Source organism: Natrix helvetica (genome assembly GCF_964273705.1).
Source record: "Natrix helvetica genome assembly, chromosome: Z".
In the NCBI taxonomy this organism is placed as follows: domain Eukaryota; kingdom Metazoa; phylum Chordata; class Lepidosauria; order Squamata; family Natricidae; genus Natrix; species Natrix helvetica.
Genome location: NC_138554.1, coordinates 141,382,048 through 141,401,860, shown reverse-complemented (window position 1 = coordinate 141,401,860; position 19,813 = coordinate 141,382,048). Strand labels below are relative to the sequence as shown.

The following is a 19,813-nucleotide window of genomic DNA, read 5'->3' as shown; positions in this document are numbered from 1 at the left end:
ACCTTCCTAGCATGGCAGCTAGTGTATGTGCCAGATGTCAAATTTGTGCTGCCAATAACCCTCGACAAGGTCCTTCTCTTCCCCAGGGACACCAACCAAGGGGATCCTATCCTTTTGACTCCTTAATGATTGACTTTACAGACATGCCTAGGTCAGGTCCATACAATGCCATGTTAGTCTTAGCATGCACTTACACTGGCTGGCCTGAATGTGTCCCCACTAGGATGAAGAAGGCCTTCGAGGTGACACGCGCCCTCATGTGTCTTATAATTCCTCGTTATGGCCTCCCGTCTCGTATTTCTTCTGACAATGGCCCGGAATTTATTCATAAGGCCACGCAACAGGTGGCTTCGATCTTAGGGATCACCTGGAAGCTGCATTCGTCGTTCCACCCTGAATCTGGCGGTTTTATAGAGAGACGGAACCGCACTATTAAGGACAAGGTCGCTAAAATTTGCCAAGAAACCCACCTTAAGTGGCCAGATGCCCTGCCTATGGCTCTCTTGGCGGTTCGTTGTGCTCCAAGCAAGGGTCTTGGTCTCTCGCCCTTCGAGCTGTTGTATGGGCGGGTCCCCAACCTCTTGGCCCCTAACTTGCACCCGACCGCTCAGATAGCTGACTCCATTAAAATTAAACAATTACAAGCCCTGAATGCCATAGTCCTCCAATTGCAAAAATATGTATTGGCCTGTCGGCCATATGTTGTTGCCACTCCGGTCCATGCCTTCCACCCTGGCCAGGAGGTCTGGGTCAAGGACTGGAAAAAGGAACCATTGGGCCCCAAGTGGAAAGGACCATATACTGTTGTCATATGTTCTCCCCTTGCTGTTAAGGTTGCTGAAATCAAACCGTGGATCCATTGGTCACGAGTTAAGTTGGCAGCACCTTCCCAGTGGCACGCTGCCAGCGACCCACACGATCCCTTGAAGCTCACTCTGCGTCGTCATCGGGACCCCGACTTGAGGACTGTCACCTCTCTTGACGACACTCGGGACGCTGTCTCTCTACGGACAGGTGACCAACGCTCTCCACCCCCTGCAGGTGATCTACCGGGCACGGTCACCCATTGCACGGGCAACTTACGACGTCTCCCGTGGACTCTTCGCTCATCCCGGCGCTCCAAATAGCTCAATGGAGGCCACCCAGCGCCTGCGCCAAACGGCCTGGATCAGACGAGGCCTTATGCCCACCGTCTGGGTGGTAGTCGTCCTTCTTTTTATTTCTATTGTAATTAACTCTATGTATTTGTACCGACTTTTGCGTGCCCAGGACCCTCCTCCGGTCCTGCCGGAGGGATTCCCCGAGTCGATTGATCCTCCAACAGGGGGGAATGGGACACGCCCCGTATACGAAACTATGGGACCGGGCCCCTTTCCACCCTGTGAGGAGTGTTTCGTGTACGGTCCAGGGGGAAAACAGTTCCTTCATAGTGATTCTTGGTTCCCCGAATGCCATAAGGAGGAAGGGCTCTCCCCTTGTGAGTATGAAAAGACTAACTTTTGGCAATGCAGAATAGACCCCAATGGTACAAAATGGGCCCCCAATGATATTTACAACTCATCCATCATGTGTCACTTGCTAAGGCCCACTCAGGTACCAATTTCTGGTATCAGACATACCAGACATAAACGAGCCAAAGTCACACCTACTAGTGAGGAATCCACTAAAAAGGACCTCCACACCCTTCAGAAACACATGTCAGCCTGGTTGACCAATTTCATGAGCAAACACGTGCAAGAGACGAAGGAACTTGATAAAAGCAAACACACCCGAGTTAAAACCACCCCCATGAATGAATTTAGGACCCCCCAGGGAAACACCATTATACATATTACCGAGGGGGAACATGCAGGTCCACCAGACAGGGCCTCACTTGATGAGGTCAAGAGAGCTTGGGCTAACTCAAATCTGACAGTAATACCCAAGGAGCTCCCTCAGTGCATTTCATGCATGACGGGCCAAGGTAAAAACATTTTTAGGTTTAAATTAGGCCTGACCCAAGAGTGCAGTACTTCACCTGAAACTGCTTCACTGCCGGACTGCACTTTTGGGAAGGATCACCCTCAGGTAAAAATATGTAGGGGTCGGGCTGGCATTAGAAACTGTACTCAGGTCCCCCTAAAGCCCCAGGTATACAAAAGATGCCAGGGTTCCACCGGTATTATCTGCTACCTTCCAAAATCCCAAGGTTTGGACAGCTGCACACCTTGCATGAAAAAGGCATGGGTAGGGGCTCGCACCATTGAAATCCTGATCTACCACACTGAGGCCCCTCCAAATTGTGTACCCCAGGCCACAGGGTGCATCTCCAATGGTACCATGTACAGTTACTGTTTGCAGGGAACTGATTTGGTGTGCTATAATCCAGAACTCCCTGTGCGGATGAATGTTTCTGTTTGGGCAGGCCTCGGCCTCACCTCTCAGGAACATTCATGGCTCTATTACCTAAACTCTACAGTAGCCCTGAAGCAGGGAACACAACCCCTGACTGTTGTCTTTGATGTGTGCGCTGCCATGGACAAAGCGGTCCATATTACCTGTGGGGACAGTAGCTGGAGAAATGCTTATCAATCTGCACACAAATACCTATGTCCAAGGAATCTGGACCCGTACAAGGGCAATCCTGATGACTTCAGCCCTTGTGATAACCGAATGGTATGTACAGGTTGGGATTGTGTATGCAAATACACAGGCCAAGGAACACATTCTGGTTGTCCGCACATTGCCAAGTTTGAAAGGATCCCCGATAGTAATCTGGTATCGATCCAGGTGTCTCGAGACCATCCCCCTCAGGTTAGTTATGGTATTGGGATTGAGGGGTCAGGGAGGGATCCTGTTACCTATATCACCATTCGCCTCCAGACTAAGAATGATGGGGAAATAAAGTCTCTTGGATGGTCAGTTTATGACAGCCTTCAAGAGTTGGAAGAACCTCTCCCTCTAAGTACTAAGGCAGTCAATTTGTTTGTGGAAATGGCTGAGGTCGTTGCAAAGTCCCTCGCAATTAAAAACTGCTTTGTGTGTGGTGGAACCAACATGGGAGAACAGTGGCCATGGGAAGCTTTGGAAACTAGCCCCGAAGTATATAACAACATGAGTCAAGATGGCAATATCACCGCCAGAACTGATCCATCGGGCATAGTCTGGACGCTCACCACAAATTTGGTGGGACGAAATTGCTTTGTCCGGAATGGGTCATTCCCGGTGGGCCATCTGATATGCCTGGGTACGTGGGATGTCAATTATACCCAATGGACATCGCCATCTGATTTGCCAGCCCCTCCAAAGTTCAACAGCACTTTCCTTCCTTTCATTAGCTCCAACCCTAAGTTCCCGGGCCCATGGGTTGCCCCTGCAAATATGTATTGGATTTGTGGCAACACTGCCTATGAGGTCTTGCCACCGTATTGGTCTGGGTCATGTGTTCTGGGATGGATAAAACCTTCTTTTTTCCTACTCCCCATCCAAAAACGCCAAGTCTTAGGGGTCCCTCTATATGAACACATAGGGCTTCAAAGGAAGAAGAGGGACTCCGAACATGCATTCTCCAACTTCCCTTGTAAAGAACTGGCCCAATACGAAGGACAAACATTCTGGGATTCGGAACGTATTGTTTGCACCTATGGGAAGGCCACTTGGGCTGAGGATGGGTCCTGGGGGTATCGCACTCCTATATATATGCTGAATCGCATCATTAGGCTCCAGGCAGTGTTGGACCTAGCAGGTGAAAGGATTGATAAGTCACTTAACATTTTGGCCTCAACAGCAGATAAACTAAGGACCGCTGTGTATCAGAATCGGCTGGCCCTGGACTATGTGCTGGCCAAAGAGGGTGGGGTGTGTGGAAAATTTAACCTTACCAACTGTTGTCTCCAAATAGATGAAACTGGCTCAGTTATAAAGCAATTGACTACTGAAATGAGGCAACTCACCCACTTTGAGGGGCAGGATTGGAAAGGGTTTGACTTCTCCTCAGCTTTTGGGTCTTGGTTTCCCAAACTCCCTGGACTGCAGGCAATAGTGGCTTTGATTGGCCTAATTGCCGCTGGATGTGTTATTCTGCCTTGCATCCTCCCCATTTTTGTGAGAACCATTAGTAACAGTCTCTCACTTCTGGTCGACAAAAAGGCCTCTGTAAAGGCCTTGGCTCTGTGTGACGTGGAAGGTGAGTATGTCACCTTGCTCCGGCAAGAAAAGGAGGAACCCCCTCTCTGGCGTACTTGGGATGATCCCAACGGTGCTTATGAAACTCCCCAGTAAGCTATCACATACAGGTGAAGTTTCAACAGGGGGGAATGAGGCAGCAGGTAAATAACCCCCTCATTTGAAGGGTATAGGAGCCCCTAGACTCCTTGATAAAACTCCTTGATAAAAACATGGATTAAGTCTGCATATTAAAAGGACTTCTGTAGCTGGCATAGGAAATTACACATTTTAGTGACACATAGCTCAGGAAACGCTTTATGGAAGGGCACAGAAAAACAGATGTTGTAAGATAAGAAATAAGGAAGTGGCATTTAGCATTTTAATCACCTTTATGTAGAGATCGCCTAGGCTAACACATTATTCCTGTTTTTCTGTATAATGTTAGCATTTTCTACTTCTCTTTTCTTGCAATTAACAAATTCACTTCTGTTTCTGTTAAATGTCAAGGAGAATATTTGTAACATTTTACTGTAAAAGTTGTGATGATGATGAATCCAAAATGTACCTCCCCTTGACCTTCCTTTTTCCTTTGGACAAACACGCCTATGGAACCCCCAAAACGTCTGAAGGGGTATTAAAGTTCTGTCCTGGCCTACCCAGGACAGTTCAGACTTTGCAGTGTTAAACGCTCTGAACTCTGATGCATCATTAAAAACCTGTTTCTCTTTTACCTTGTGGTCTCGCGTCCTATGTTTGGCTGACTGAGGTTTCCTGCCACAGTCTGCCGCAACAATAATAATGTATACTATGTGTAATGTCATGGTAAGTAATAATGGGATATGAATATTGAATGGTACCCATGAAAGGAAGATTAGAAAAGGTCTTGGATTATATATAAAGATTACTAAATAAATAAATAAATAAAAGAACTAAGTTAGATATAGTTAAGTTTTGAATATTAGGGGGGGAATGTAATAATATACAATCTAGTTAAATAATTGTTCTAACTGTCAGGAAATTCCTCCTCAGTTCTAAGTTGCTTATTTAAATAAATAAATAAATAAATAAATAAATAAATAAATAAATAAATAAATAAATAAATAAATAAATAAACGAACTAAGTTAGATATAGTTAAGTTTTGAAAATTAGGGGGGGGATGTAATAATATACAATATAGTTAAATAAAGGAGGGATAATGATAACAATACAATACAATACAATACAATAGTAGAGTTGGAAGAGACCTTGGAGGTCTTCTAGTCCAACCCCCTGCCTAGGCAGGAAACCCTATACTGTTTCAGACAAATGGCTATCCAACATCTTCTTAAAGACCTCCAGTATTGGGGCATTCACAACTTCTGGAGGCAACTTCTGTTCCACTGATTAATTGTTCTAACTGTCAGGAAATTCCTCCTCAGTTCTAAGTTGCTTCTCTCCTTGATTAGTTTCCCCCCATTGCTTCTTGTTCTACCCTCAGGTGCCTTGGAGAATAGTTTGACTCTCTCTTCTTTGTGGCAACCCCTGAGATATTGGAAGACTGCTCTCCTGTCTCCCCTAGTCCTTCTTTCTATTAAAGTAGACATACCCAGTTCCTGCAACCGTTCTTCATATGTTTTAGTCTCCAGTACCCTCATCATCTTTGTTGCTCTTCTCTGCACTCTTTCTATTGTCTCCACATCTTTTTTACATCGTGGCGACCAAAACTGAATGCCGTATTCCAAGTGTGGCCTCACCAAGGCATTATAAAGTGGTATTAACACTTCACGTGATCTTGATTCTATCCCTCTGTTGATGCAGCCTAGGACTGTGTTGGCTTTTTTGGCAGCTTCTGCACACGGCTGGCTCCTATTTAAATGGTTGTCCACTGGGACTCCAAGATCCCTCTCATGGTTACTACTATTGAGCAAGGTACCACCTATACTGTACCTGTGCATTTCGTTTTTGTTGCCTAAATGTAGAACCTTACTCTTTTCACCATTGAATTTCATTTTATTAGATAGTGCCCAATGTTCAAGTTTGTCAAGATCCTTCTGTATCTTAAGCCTATCTTCTGGAGCGTTGGCTATTCCTGCCAGCTTGGTGTCATCTGCAAATTTGATGAGTTCCCCATTTATTCCCTCATCCAAATCATTGATGAAGATGTTGAAGAGTACTGGGCCTAAAACAGAGCCTTGGGGTACTCCACTGCATACTTCCCTCCATGTAGATGCAGTTCCATTGAGGACTACACGTTGAGTGCGGTTGGTCAAGGTCTATATAGGTATGGGTACAACATAAGGAAATTGAATGTAAATTGCAAATAATGATTTGGAAAGAAGGATTAGAAATTTTGTTATTGAGTATTATGGATGTTTAGCTAGAATAGGATATAAAGATTCAGTGTTATTGGAGGATTTAAAAATAGTAAATGAAATGCTAGTATATGGTTATTATTAAATTTGGTATATTTTATGATGAAGGACATTTAAACAATTGTAGTCAAATGTAAATGGAGGTATGATAGTGGTCACATGTATAAATATCTGAGTTAAAATACTTGAGTTAATATGAATTATGACTGTGGAAGAGATGCCCGAAAGTCTTTTGTAACCAACTGATACACTTTCTACAGTATGCAAAAAAAAGAAGATTTTATGTGTTATGTTTGTTTTGAAAACAAAAAATAAATTAAAAAAAATTATTTAAAAAAAGATTTATTGCAAACTTAACCTCTCTACAAGAATCTGACCTACTAAAGGTCAAGGGAAAGGAGTGGGAGGTAAGAATAGAAGGGATTCAAGGCAGGCTGGACTTATCTGTGGCGTGCAGGGACTCGTAACTGATGACATGTTTGACCCCTCCTTTGGGCTCAACCGGGTCATCTCCTACAGGTTGCACCACTGTTGTGACTTTCTTTTTTAACCAATCACTGTAGACACCCTTGCCCCAAAATTGCAGGGTTATGGGGAGAAGGGGGTGATTTTGTAAGGCAAAGTCGTCCTTTCAGAATTGGGTTACTAGCCAAATTCGACAGTGTTCATCCCGTGCAGATTCAACCTGCATTCAATCCCTGTGCCCTGGACTCGAACCCAGGGAATGGATCCTATGCTCCCGAGGCAAACCCCAGCCTCATTGGCCGGATCCAGAATGGTTCTACCTGGTCAATTGGCTCTCGACTCATGAGGGAGTAACATCCGATACGATGACGACAGGGATTACGATATCCTCTTCTAACTCGTTCTCGTACCTGCAGAAAAGGAAAAACACCCTCCTTACCAGCCGGCTGGAGAAAGTTTTCAGGTTAAGGCAGCCTGTTCCAATTCGGCTGTCTGACTACAATTCCCATCATCTCTTCAGACTGAGATTAGTAGAGCCTACTAAACCCATTCCAGATCAGTCCAGGTAGGAAACAACCTCGCTGTCTTCTAGCCCTGATGTTGTTACATAGTTGGGTCATGAAATCTCTGCAAGGAAACAACCCAGCTCAGAGAGCATCAAGGACCCCACAGTCTTCCCCCTCCCCCCTCCTCCTCCTTGCAACACATCCAACTCTTTTCTAGCACTGATGATGTTACCTAGATAGGTCATGAAATTTCTGGAAGGAAACCAGCAAGCTCAAGAGAACACCAAGGACTGCCCAGTCCTTCTTTCTTTCCTTCGTTCCATCCCCTTTTGTTTTCTTTCCTTCCTTCCTTCCTCCCTTCCTTCCTTCCTTCCTTCCTTCCTTCCTTCTTCTGCCTTGCATCCTCCCTCCCTTTCTATTTCCTTCTTTCTTTCTTTCCTTCCACATTTGCCCTATTTCCTTCCTTTTTATTTCTTTTTCTCTTTCTTTTCTCTGTGTTCCCTCTCTCCCTCCTATCCCCTTTCTTTTTACTTCCTTCTTTCTTTCTTTCTTCCATCCACCTCCACTGTTTCCTTTCTTTTTTCTTTCTTTTTCCTCTGTTCTTCCTCCCTTCCTCCCATCCCCTCTTCCTCTCTCCCTCCCTTCCTCCTTGTGTCCTCCATCCATCCTTCCTTCCTTCCTTCCTCCTCCTCTTCCTTTCCCTGTTTTCCCCTCCTTCTCTCCAAAAACCCCACTCCCTTCTAGCACTGATGATATCCCCAAGTTGGGTTGTGAAATGTCTACAAGACAACCATCAAGCTCAGAGATCCCCAATGATCCCACCGTCCTCCTCCTTCTCCCCTTCCCTCCTAGCACTGATCATGTTTCCTAGTTGGCTCATGAAAGGACCCCCACACACACAATCTCACAGACCACCGAGGACCCCATCGTCTCCCCGAAAATGGCTTGTTGGTGTGAAAAATCAGCAAGTAACCAGGGCACCTTTGACAGAGTACCTCAGGTGTCCTGGATTGCCCCTGAAATTCACGGCAAAAGAGTTCCCTTCAGTGCAACTGTAACAAAACGGCCGTCCGGCAGTAACAGCTACAAACCAGCACTCGGGATCGAGCTGAATTAGGAAATCGGGAGCAGAAAGAAACACGGGAAGAGCCCCCTCTTTGCTAAATCTACCCTTCTAGCAGGTGAAAAAGGCAACAAGTTCAGATATGCGTGGTTTCCCAAGCTCTGGGTCAGAGGGCAGACCCATGGGCTTTGGGGGCCAGGTATCCAAAGGGGAAATACGTGCTTGCTTAGCGTATGTGGCCCGCGAGAGGAGGCTAAGCGACAAAAAGTGAAGGACCTCGGAAGACACAAGTTACGTTCCACCGAGACGGAACAGATACGGCAGGGGTGTCAAACTCGATTTATTGAGGGCCGTATCAGGGTTGCGATTGACCTCGGGGGAGGGTGGGCGGCACGAGGTGGGTGTGGGTGTGGCCAGGGTGGGCGTGGCAAACTAGACGTCACTTGTGCCTGGGGCACCTGTGGTGTCCAAGTTAAGACAGGACTTCCCTCAGACCCTCCCTAACTCTCATTATAATCTCCTTCCTTCCTCCCTCCCTCCCTCCCTCCTTCCTTCAGTCCTTCCTTCGTTCCTTTTCTGTCTTCCTTCCTGTTCTGTGTTAGATTTGGGCAACGAGAGAACAGACTTCATACGATAGTGACAATCAGCTCTTTATTAGTTAAGTAGTAGTGATCCAGCTTGCTAAGGGGTCGTGCAGCTCCCCTTTTATAGGGAGCTGGCAGACCTCCCGTCCAATCAGAACAACCCCTTGTTCCCACCCTAGTGGCGGACATGAGTGGAGACTACAGCAGTTTATGTAAATATCTAACACCCCTCCCCTCTTAGATGGAGTGTTCCGGTTAGTGACAAAGTCCTGTAAGTATGCAGGTTTCTGCCTTGTTCGGGTGGACCTGCGTAGTTCTGGTTGTGCAGGAACGGGCATAGGATCGGAGTGTCCTTTTTGTTCCATTGTCCTGGCTGGGGATTTCAAATTCCCTTCACTTGGAGGCTGCTCCGTTCTTTCGTTGGCCTCAGGTTCCACCTCTGGCTCTGCTGTGCCATAGTCGTCTGTGATGGGCGAGTCGGGTTGTTGTATCGGCAGTCTTTCCGATGGGATGAGTTCTTCGTTTGATGATCGTAGGTTGGAGTGCGTCAGGTGACCTCGGATTTGGTCGATGTGTCTTTTCCAGTTCCTACCGTCTTCCAATTCTAACAAGTAGGAACGAGGACCGGTGATGCCTATTACCTTTGCCGGAATCCACAGTGTCCCCCCTGCAAAGTTGTGGGCGTATACTGAATCCCCTATGCTAAAATTCTGAATTTTGCTTGTGGAGTCTGGGGGTGTTGTGGCAGAGTAATTTGGGTGTAGTCGGTCTAGGTGAGACCTTAACCGGCGACCCATGAGGAGTTCAGTGGGACTCCTTCCCGTCGTGGCGCTAGGGGTAATGTGTTGGATTAAAAGATAGTGATCGATTCGTGTTTGCCAATCACCCGGGCCCATCCTAGCGAGGGCCTCTTTTGCAGCGCGCACCATTCTTTCCGCCTGTCCATTCGATGCCGGATGAAATGGCGCGACAAGGGCATGCCGAATTCCCTGACTTGCTAAGTATGCTTCGAATTGCATGGCCATGAACTGGGGCCCGTTATCGGAGACCAGGAGGTTGGGCAGGCCGTGCGTGGCGAAAAGTCGCCGTAGTACCTTGATGACCGCCTCTGCCGTGATCGAAGTCATCAGGACTACTTCTAACCATTTGGAGTATGCGTCCACAACTATTAAGAAAGTTTGTCCCTGAACTGGTCCTGCGAAATCTATGTGTATTCGCGACCAGGGTGCTTTTGGTTTGTCCCACTCCGTAGCGGGCGCTTCAGGGGGAGCTGGTCTGGATTCTTGGCACGGATTGCAAGTGGCTACCCATTCCTCTATTTCCTTGTCCATGTTTGGCCACCAAACATAACTCCTAGCTAATGCTTTCATCCTTACGATCCCTGGATGCCCCACATGCAAAGCTTCTAATACATTTCTCCGCCATTTGTATGGTACCACAACTCGATCCCCCCACAATAAACCGACAGTTCATCACGCTTAGACCAAAACAGTTTGAATTCGGTTCCCACAATCCCTTTGGGCCACCCCCTCCATACCCAAGTTTGCACTTGTCTGATTACGTTGTCCTTAGCAGAAAACCTAGCAACGTCCACAGAAGATACTGGCCCTGTGTCCAAACAGTCAATCAAAAGGACCGGTATCTCTGGAGTGGGGTCGGCCAGCAGTTCCGGTAGCGGGCAGTGGCTGAGCGCGTCTGCATGCCCCAATGTAGAACCCGGTCGGTGTACCAGTTTGTAGGAATACGCAGCCAGGAAAACAGTCCACCTGGTCATGCTCGGGGAGAGGGAGACCGGTGTGGGGCGGTTTCCCGCCAGTAGACCCAGCAATGGTTTGTGGTCCGTGATAAGTTCGAAATCGCGGCCGTAGAGGTATTCGTGAAAACGCTTGATTCCAGCCACAGCGGCTAACGCTTCCCTGTCCAGTTGGCTATAGTTGCGTTCCGCCGAAGACAATGTTCTTAAGTAGAAAGCGATGGGGGCTTCGTTCCCGTTTGGCATTCTGTGGCTGAGTACTGCGCTGACGCCGAAAGGTGAGGCATCGCAGGTCAATACCAGTGGTAGGGTTTGGCTGTACTGGATTAGCAGAGAGTCGGTCGTCAGCAGGCGCTTGACTGCGGCGAAAGTGGCCGCCTCGGAACGTCCCCAGGTCCATTTCGCGTTCTTTGCTAGAAGTCGGTGCAACGGCTCAGCGACGGTGGCTTTCTGTCTGAGAAAGACGCTGTAGAAGTTAAGAAGTCCAAGGAAGGCCTGCAACTCGGTCTGATTTTGTGGTGTGGGGACGTCCTGGATCGCCTTAATTTTTTTCGATGTCGGGTGTATTCCCAGTCCATCGATCCTGTAACCCAGGAATTCTACGCTGGGCACGTTAATTTGGCATTTTTCCTTTTTTAGGCGGAGACCCTTTTCTCGAATTCTGGCCAAAACAGTCCTTACACGCTTTAATAATTGCTCCTTGTTTGCAGCTGATACCAAGATGTCGTCGAAGTAAGGGTATGCCCTGCAAAAGCCGTTCCATGACGCTTTGGAACAATCCCGGAGCGATGCTTACACCGAATTGTAACTGGTTGCATTTAAAAGCACCCCTGTGCGTCACTATAGTTTGGGCCTCCGCCGTGGCACTATCCACTGGCAGCTGCTGATACGCTTGTGCCATGTCTAATTTTGCAAAAAAAATTCCTGGCCCCAACGAGTGCAATAGGTGTTGTACCACGGGCACAGGATATGCACTTTGTTGTAGGGCGACATTAATTGTGCATTTATAGTCCGCGCAGATACGGACTGACCCGTCTGGCTTAATGGGGGTCACGATTGGGGTTTTCCAGCGAGCGTGATCCACTGGTTCAAGGATTCCTTGCTCTACCAGCTTATCAATTTCCTTATCAATTTTGGGACGGAGCGCAAAAGCACTCTCCTAGGTTTGAGCCTGATAGGCGCCACATTTGGATCCAAATTAAATGAAATTGGTTTGCCCACATACTTACCAAGGTCGGGGCTGAACACATCCTCGAACTCCTTAAAAATTCCTTCAGCGCTGCTGTTACTCACGGCGTTGATCCCGGTAACTTCTAGCCCCAAGGCCTCGAACCAATCCAGTCCCAGGAGGCTTTGTAATGGCGCGCTGGCAACGGTCACAGGCAGCTGGGCTGTGATGTTTTTGAACAGGACTCGAAACATGCCTTGACCCACGATGGGGACCCTGTTCCCCTGGTAGTCTCATAGCAGGATGTCTGGTGTTCGTAGTTGGCACTTCTTTAGGCTCGGAATCGCCTTTTTCATCGCTGACCACGAGATGATCGTCAGTGATGATCCCGTGTCGACTTCAAGCTCGCAAGGGGAGTCCTCCAGGAGGACAGTGAGTTTCAGCTTTTTAGGTCGCTTAGTGCGGACCTGTCCTATCGTTGTGAGATAGGTTCTTAGTGGTTCTCTCTGGGAGTACTATCTCTCAGCTCCCTGGGAGTACTCTCTCTCAGCTCTGTGGGAATACTCTCTCTTGGCTGACTCCCTTGGTTCTCTCTCTGGGAGCCCTTTGTTTTTTCGCCAAGCCCCTGAGGGATTCGAATCTCAGCATGTAGGATTCCCAATGCTCGGTTATTGGGTTGTAGGGAGTCGGTGGAGCGTGCATCGCCATCTTGTCCTGCGTTCGAATTTGCCGCGCTGAGATGGCTGCGGAATTTCCGCTCCGGGGCTGGATCGAATCCGTAGATTACGGTGGTAGATCTTCGTCCTATCTGTCTCTCGATCCCACCTTCATCGCCAGTGTTAGATTCGGGCAACGAGAGAACAGACTTCAGACGATAGTGACAATCAGCTCTTTATTAGTTAAGTAGTAGTGATCCAGCTTGCTAAGGGGTTGTGCAGCTCCCCTTTTATAGGGAGCTGGCAGACCTCCCGTCCAATCAGAACAACCCCTTGTTCCCGCCCTAGTGGCGGATCTGAGTGGAGACTGCAGCAGTTTATGTAAATATCTAACATTCTGACCTGGGCCTCCCAATATCATTTAGTTTAAAGGGAATTCCTCTCCAGCAAAGTCTCAGCCAACAGCCTTTCAAGAGATTTCACAACTACAGACCTTTATCAGTCTCGGAGAGCTGCCAGGCCGATATCTTCCAAACGTCAGGCTGTTGCAGCAATTATTTGGCAAGAAATCAGGAACAGATCTTCACCCTAATGAATTGAACTAACTGCCTCCTGCAAACTCCACTCCCCTTTCGCTCCTCTTTTTATTTCCTCTGGGAGGGGCCATTCACTGTCCACCTGTGGCTTTACTCCCGAGTCAGCCCTTGTTCCTTAGCTGTTCCCTTCTCCTGGCAGCTCTGCGCATGCGCACCCTGGGAACAGGCTCCAGCTGTTCTTCTGCCCCACTGATGTCTGACTCCGAAGGCAGCTGATAATTGGTAGACGGCTCTGGCCCCCTCTCTGCCTCCGACACAGAGCCCTCCTCAGAGCCTTCCCCAGACTCCAGGACTGGCCCATCTTCCTCCCCAACCTCCTCACTGTCCGAATCTGCTGCCAGCTCCACTGGTAGGGGGGGATAACCAGGCCAGGGAGGGGGGGATAACCAGGCCAGGAGGGAAGCCAGTGCCAGACGAACAGGTGAGTCCAGGAGGGAAGTGAGCGGAGTGGGGGGGGAGAGGGAACAAGTTATTCCAATAGAGGGTTGTTTGATTACAACGGTCGCGGGGAGGGGGGGATGCGAGGACAAAAGAAGATTACAAGGTCGGTTGGGAGACCGTGGCTGTTGGCTACGCCCGGTCGTTTGTACCAACCCCCGCAACCTAGGTGGCCAGGAACTACAGAGCCCGGGCCTATGGCTGATGCTTTGCAATGCAAGGTCCGTAACCAACAAGGCCCCCCTCATTAATGAGCTGATCTCTGAGGGGGAGCTGGACCTTGCAGGGATAACGGAGACCTGGTTGGGCCATGAGGGTGGTTTACCCCTCGTGGAAATGTGCCCACCAGGTTTCCGCGCATTCCATCAGCCTCGGGCCCTGGGTAAGGGTGGTGGGGTGGCGGTAGTTATACGGGAAGGTCTAGAGCCGAGGGAGTTCACTGTTCCTCAGATATCCGGGTGTGAGTCCCTTGGTGTGAAATGGGGCCCAGGGAGGCAGTTGGGTTTGCTGATTGTATACTTGGCTCCTCGCTATACATCAGCGGCCCTGCCCGAGCTCCTCGAGCTGATCTCGGAGACGGCGGTTGAGATCCCCAGGCTTGTGGTTATGGGGGATTTCAACCTGCCGTCGACGGGAGCAGCGTCTGAGGTGGCTCGGGAGTTCATGGCTTCCATGACAGCCATGGGCCTGACCCAGTTAATTCAGGGCCCCACACACGAAGGTGGCCACACATTGGACCTTGTTTTTGTATCTGAGCAGTGGACGAGTGATCTGGGTATAGGGGACTTTGTTGTTACACCCCTGTCATGGTCGGATCACTCATGTCTCCGGCTGGACTTCCCTGGCGCTACCCCCCACCGCGAGGAGGCGGGACCAGATGGTCCAAGCTGGTACCGCCCCAAGCACCTGATGGAGCCGGATAGGTTCCAGATGGAGCTTGGGCCATTACCTGTAGCCCTGACCCGCGCTCGGTCGGAGGACCTAGCGGCCGCCTGGAATAGGGCGGCGGCTGGGGCCTTGGACCGGGTTGCGCCTTTGCGACCTCTCCTGCGGCACCCGGGCTCCTTGGTATACCGAGGAGCTGAGGGTGATGAAGCGCCATAGGAGACGTCTAGAGAGCAGGTGGAGGTCCTCACGCTCCGAATCTGATCGAACACAGGTAAGAGCCTATTTACGGACCTACCTTGTGGCATTAAGGGCGGCCAAACGTAGATATTGCGCTGCTCTTATTGCGTCCGCGGATAACCGCCCTGCTGCCCTGTTTAGGGTGACCCGCTCCCTCTTGTCACAGAGGACGCAAGGGGCACCCTTGCAGGGCAGAGCAGAGGAGTTTGGGGAATATCTGCAGGATAAAGTCGCTCAGATCCGGAGCGGATGGGCCCCCCTCAGTGGACCGGACGGGCCGCCAACAGCAAGTCTTGTGAGACCATCCTGGGAGGAGTTTGATTCTGTTGCCCCCGAGGATTTGGATAGGTTGCGTGGACGGCTGCGACCCACCACATGTTTAATGGACCCGTGTCCCTCCTGGTTGGTACTGGCATCTTGGGAGGTGACCCGAGGCTGGCTTCTGGGCCTGGTGAATGCCTCATTGGGTGAGGGATCCTTACCAGCCGCCTTGAAGGAGGCGGTGGTGAGACCCTTACTTAAGAGGCCTGCACTCGACCCAATGGAGCTAGCTAACTATCGTCCAGTCTCCAACCTTCCATTTTTAGCGAAGGTTGTCGAGAATGTGGTGGCGCAGCAGTTTCCACAACACCTTGACGACTCCGAGTATCTAGACTCACGCCAGTCGGGCTTCCGACCCGGGCACAGCACAGAGACAGCCTTGGTCGCGTTGGTCGATGATCTCTGGAGGGCCAGAGATAGAGGTTGTTCCTCTATCCTGGTCCTATTAGACCTCTCGGCGGCTTTTGATACCATCGACCATGGTATCCTATTGCGCCGGTTGGAGGGGATAGGAGTCAGAGGTACCGTTTTGTGGTGGTTCGGCTCCTACCTCTCCGACCGGAGGCAATGTGTGTTGACAGGGGGACAGAGGTCGACCCCGAGGCCACTCACTTGTGGAGTGCCACAGGGGTCGGTCCTCTCGCCTCTCCTGTTCAACACATATGTGAAGCCGCTGGGTGAGATCATCCGTGGTTTTGGAGTTGAGTATCACCTCTACGCTGATGATACTCAGCTGTATATTTCAACCCCAAACCACCCCAACGAGGCTGTTGAAGTGATGTCCCGGTGCTTGGAAGCCGTCGGGGTCTGGATGGGGGACAACAGACTTAAACTCAACCCCTCCAAGACCGAGTGGCTGTGGCTACCGGCACCTCGGTTCAGCCAGCTGATTCCATCGCTGGCCATAGGGGGCGAACAATTGCCCCCTGTGGAATGGGCGCGCAATTTGGGCGTCCTCCTTGATGCCCGGCTGTCAATGGATGACCATGTGGCAGCCGTGGCGAGGGGGGCGTTCCACCAGGTTCGCCTGGTGCGCCAATTGCGCCCCCTACTGGACCAAGATGCCCTACGCACGGTCACTCATGCGCTGGTGACGTCCCGCCTGGATTACTGCAACGCTCTCTACATGGGGCTGCCCTTGGGACGCGCCCGGAGACTGCAGTTGGTTCAGAACGCAGCCGCGCGGGCTGTGATGGGGAGTACGAGGTACTCCCACGTAACACCTCTCCTGCGCGAGCTGCACTGGCTACCTGTGGTTTTTCGGGTGCGTTTCAAGGTGCTGATTACCATCTTTAAAGCGCTCCATGGCACGGGACCTAGTTACTTGCGGGATCGCATCCTCCCACATACATCCCTGCGGCCAATTCGCTCACACAGGGAGGGACTTCTCCTGGTGCCGTCCACTAGGCAATGCCAACGGGCGACACCAAGGAGTAGGGCCTTCTCTGTGATGGGCCCAACCCTCTGGAATGACCTCCCACCCGACATTAGAACCACTTCTGACCTCCGCTCCTTCCGGCAAAAATTGAAGACTCACCTGTTCCGATTAGCAGGCCTGGCATAATTACAACTGTCCCTCCTGGCAAATGTATTATTATCTGGTTATTTTAGGGTTTTTTTTAATCTGTTGTGTCTGTTTTAGGGATTTTAAAAAATTATATTTATTCAGCTTTGTACAGTTCTTTTAATTGCATTTTAACCTCCTCCAAACTGTACATATTTAATTTTTTATTGTATTTTTGTGATATTCTCTATGGACTGTACACCGCCCCGAGTCCCTTCTGGGAGAGGGGGCGGTCTAGAAGCACAAATAAATTGAAATTAAATTGAAATTGAAATTGGTTACTGGAGGGCCACAACACTTCCTTCCTTCCTTCCTTCCTTCCTTCCTTCCTTCCTTCCTTCCTTCCTTCCTTCTCTTCTCTTCTTTTTCATTCCCTCTTCTCCTTTCTTCTTCCTTCCCCCCTCTACTTATTTTTCCTTCCTTGCTCTCTTCCCATCTTTTCTTTCTTTTCTTTTTCTTCGTCTTTCCTCTTTCCTTTTCTCCTTCTTGCATGCTCAAATGCAAAAGGGGAAACATTTCTCCTTTAGCTTTGCTTTCAGTTTGTTTTGCTAGCCCTCGGCCAGTTGAAAACAGAGGAAGGAAAACCAAGCGTCTTTTTCCTCTTCCTCCTCCTGCTCCTCCTCCTCCTCCTCCTCTCCGCAAACCCCACTCCCTTCTAGCCCTGATGCTGTTCCCTAGTTGGGTCATGAAATGTCCGCAGGGAAACCACCCAGCTCAGAGAGCACTGAGGAAGAGCATCCTAACTCTAAATCCTAACCCACAAGAAATGTCTTCTAAGCTGACCCACCCAGCCCGACCCCGTTAACCACTGGCAGTGTGAACTCACTGGATTGCTGACTGCAGTCTCAACCACCAAAACCAAGAGGATGGCCGAGATCAACCAAAGCTTCTTCACGGCCATCTTTGTCCACAAAATTGGAGGCAGGAGCGGTTGAGTTGAGAACCCGCCGCGTTGTCTACGCTCCGTCGTTGGACTTTGACTTCTGGTTTCCCGTTAACGGGGTATTGTGGATATATCTGGATTGTTAGCATAAGGCCGAGCAATGGCCTTCAGTCTCTGGCCAATGATTAGCCACTTGGAGGGATGTCCTGCTGGACTCCAGACCTTCAGAAGTTATCAGGTGAGGAGATAATGAGATGTTTGCTTTGGATATCTGTTTCCGTACTTTCTCCCTGATTCACTTACAAGCCTTGATTCACTTACTACCTACCTACCTACAAAGTTACTCCTTTTGAGGATGAAGAAGAAGGATCAAAGAAATGCAAGTCAGGAGAGGAACCTTAGAGAACCATATAATAACAGCTGGAAGGGATCTCGGAGGTCCTCTAGTCCAACCCCCTGCTCGAGCAGAGACCCTTACAGAATCAGAGAAGGACAGAGTGGGAAGGGACCTTGGAGGTCTTCTAGTCTTCAAGACCTCCAAGCTCCCTTTCAACTCTGTGAATTCTATGATCCTCTAAGGATCTCGTCCTTGAGCAGGGGGCTGGACTAGAAGACCTCTGAGATCCCTTCCAACTGTACTCTGAAGTTTGAGTTCGATTAAGGCTTCTAACTTTATGGCCATGCCACTCAGTTGCACTTCTGGCAAACCATGCCACATCTATAGGACCTCTTCGTAAACTGCGTTATGTTCTCTCTTTTTTCTTTTCTTTTTATTGTTTTAATTAAACAGAAACACAAAAAAGAACCATCCTTCATTACATCTTGTAGAAAGTGTGTTGATTAGTTACAAATAGATTTCGTGCGTTACTACCACAATCATTATTTATACTTCCTTCATATTGAATTGTACATTTTAAATCAAAAATCTTTATGCATTTTACTATCAATGTACCATCATTCTCATTTAACTATAATTATTTAAACGTGCTTTTATCTGGAATCATTTGTATTTAAAGACACAACCACCTACTGGCATTCAATAACTATTCCAATAAATCTCCAATTGTTACCCTCTTATAACATATTCTGAAAGGACAAAAAAAATCAATTAATAAGATATCTAAAAACATTCCCCCCCCTTTTTTTAAGGCTTATATCTAATTGCTTTTACCAATGCCAACACATGTAGAAATCATTAAACATTATCCATTAGCATTTCCTTATTATTATTGTAATTAGGTAAAAATTATTTACTATTTATATCACATCTCTTCTCATCAGAGTCAGACCCAAGAAAGATTACATCTTTATAACAAAATCTAAACAAAAAATTGCTAATAAAGTTTATAAGTACCCTAAAAAAATTACTTCTTTATAGCAAAATCTAAACACAAATTTGTTAATAAAATTAATAATTCTTTTTTCTAGGTCTCAATTTGTGGTTTATATCAAAGTTGCTTTTACTAGTTAAAATTATTATTTCTTTATTATTATCATAAATAATTATTTATTAATGAATAAACATTTTTAAAAAAACAATCTAAAAGCATCTACAACGTCCTACTTGTTAATACCAAAAATTAACTGCGGCGATCCCATGGGGCCCCACTAGCCGTGGCAATCTGAGGGATTTTGGCCCGGTTCGAGGCTGCCTCTCACACCGGGGGTGAGACCCATGAAAAGAAGGCTCTGACACCGTTCGTGATGAAATTGTCACCCTGAGCAGTCTCGGGGAGCTGTTTTTATTAGGGTAAAAAAGAGGGCAGGGTTCCGCGAATCATACACAATAGTTTCCTGTGTAGGTGCGGCAAGGCATGGAAACATCACAGTTCATGGTTATGTGGTTGGAACAGGATATACAGAAATATACACAGTGCAGCTACATTTTCCGCTTGCTATTTTCCTCATTGCTTTGCAAGCTGTTACTTTGCAAACACAGCTTTCTAAATGGGGCCCTCCCAGTGGGTATCCAGCTCAACCCTTGTTCGCTACTCAATTTATTTCAGTCCCAAATTCCATATATGTGTTCCAATCAGGAAAACTGATCTGCACATATACCATGGCGACCTCATTCCCACATCTCCTCTGTTTTTGTTTTTTGCAACAGGAAGTTTTCAGTTATGTCCCCGTTACTCTCCGTTCCGGGGATTTTGAGCAGAGATCGTTGTTCAAGGTTCAGTTGTGTTGTTATTA

General features: G+C 48.3%; 1 protein-coding gene across 1 annotated transcript in view; it reads right to left on the bottom strand.

Annotated features, from left to right (window-relative positions):
* Positions 1-17,735, bottom strand: part of LOC309401193 (uncharacterized protein) — a 37,129-nt gene extending 19,394 nt beyond the window's left edge. Inside the window, exons 1-2 of the mRNA XM_081970255.1 lie at positions 17,564-17,735; positions 7,284-7,373 (exon numbers count right to left, since the gene is read on the bottom strand). Coding sequence (XP_081826381.1) covers positions 7,284-7,373; positions 17,564-17,638 — 165 coding nt within the window. The 5' untranslated portion in view covers positions 17,639-17,735. The remainder of the gene's footprint in view (positions 1-7,283; positions 7,374-17,563) is intronic.
* Between the last annotated feature and the right edge of the window lie 2,078 nt (positions 17,736-19,813).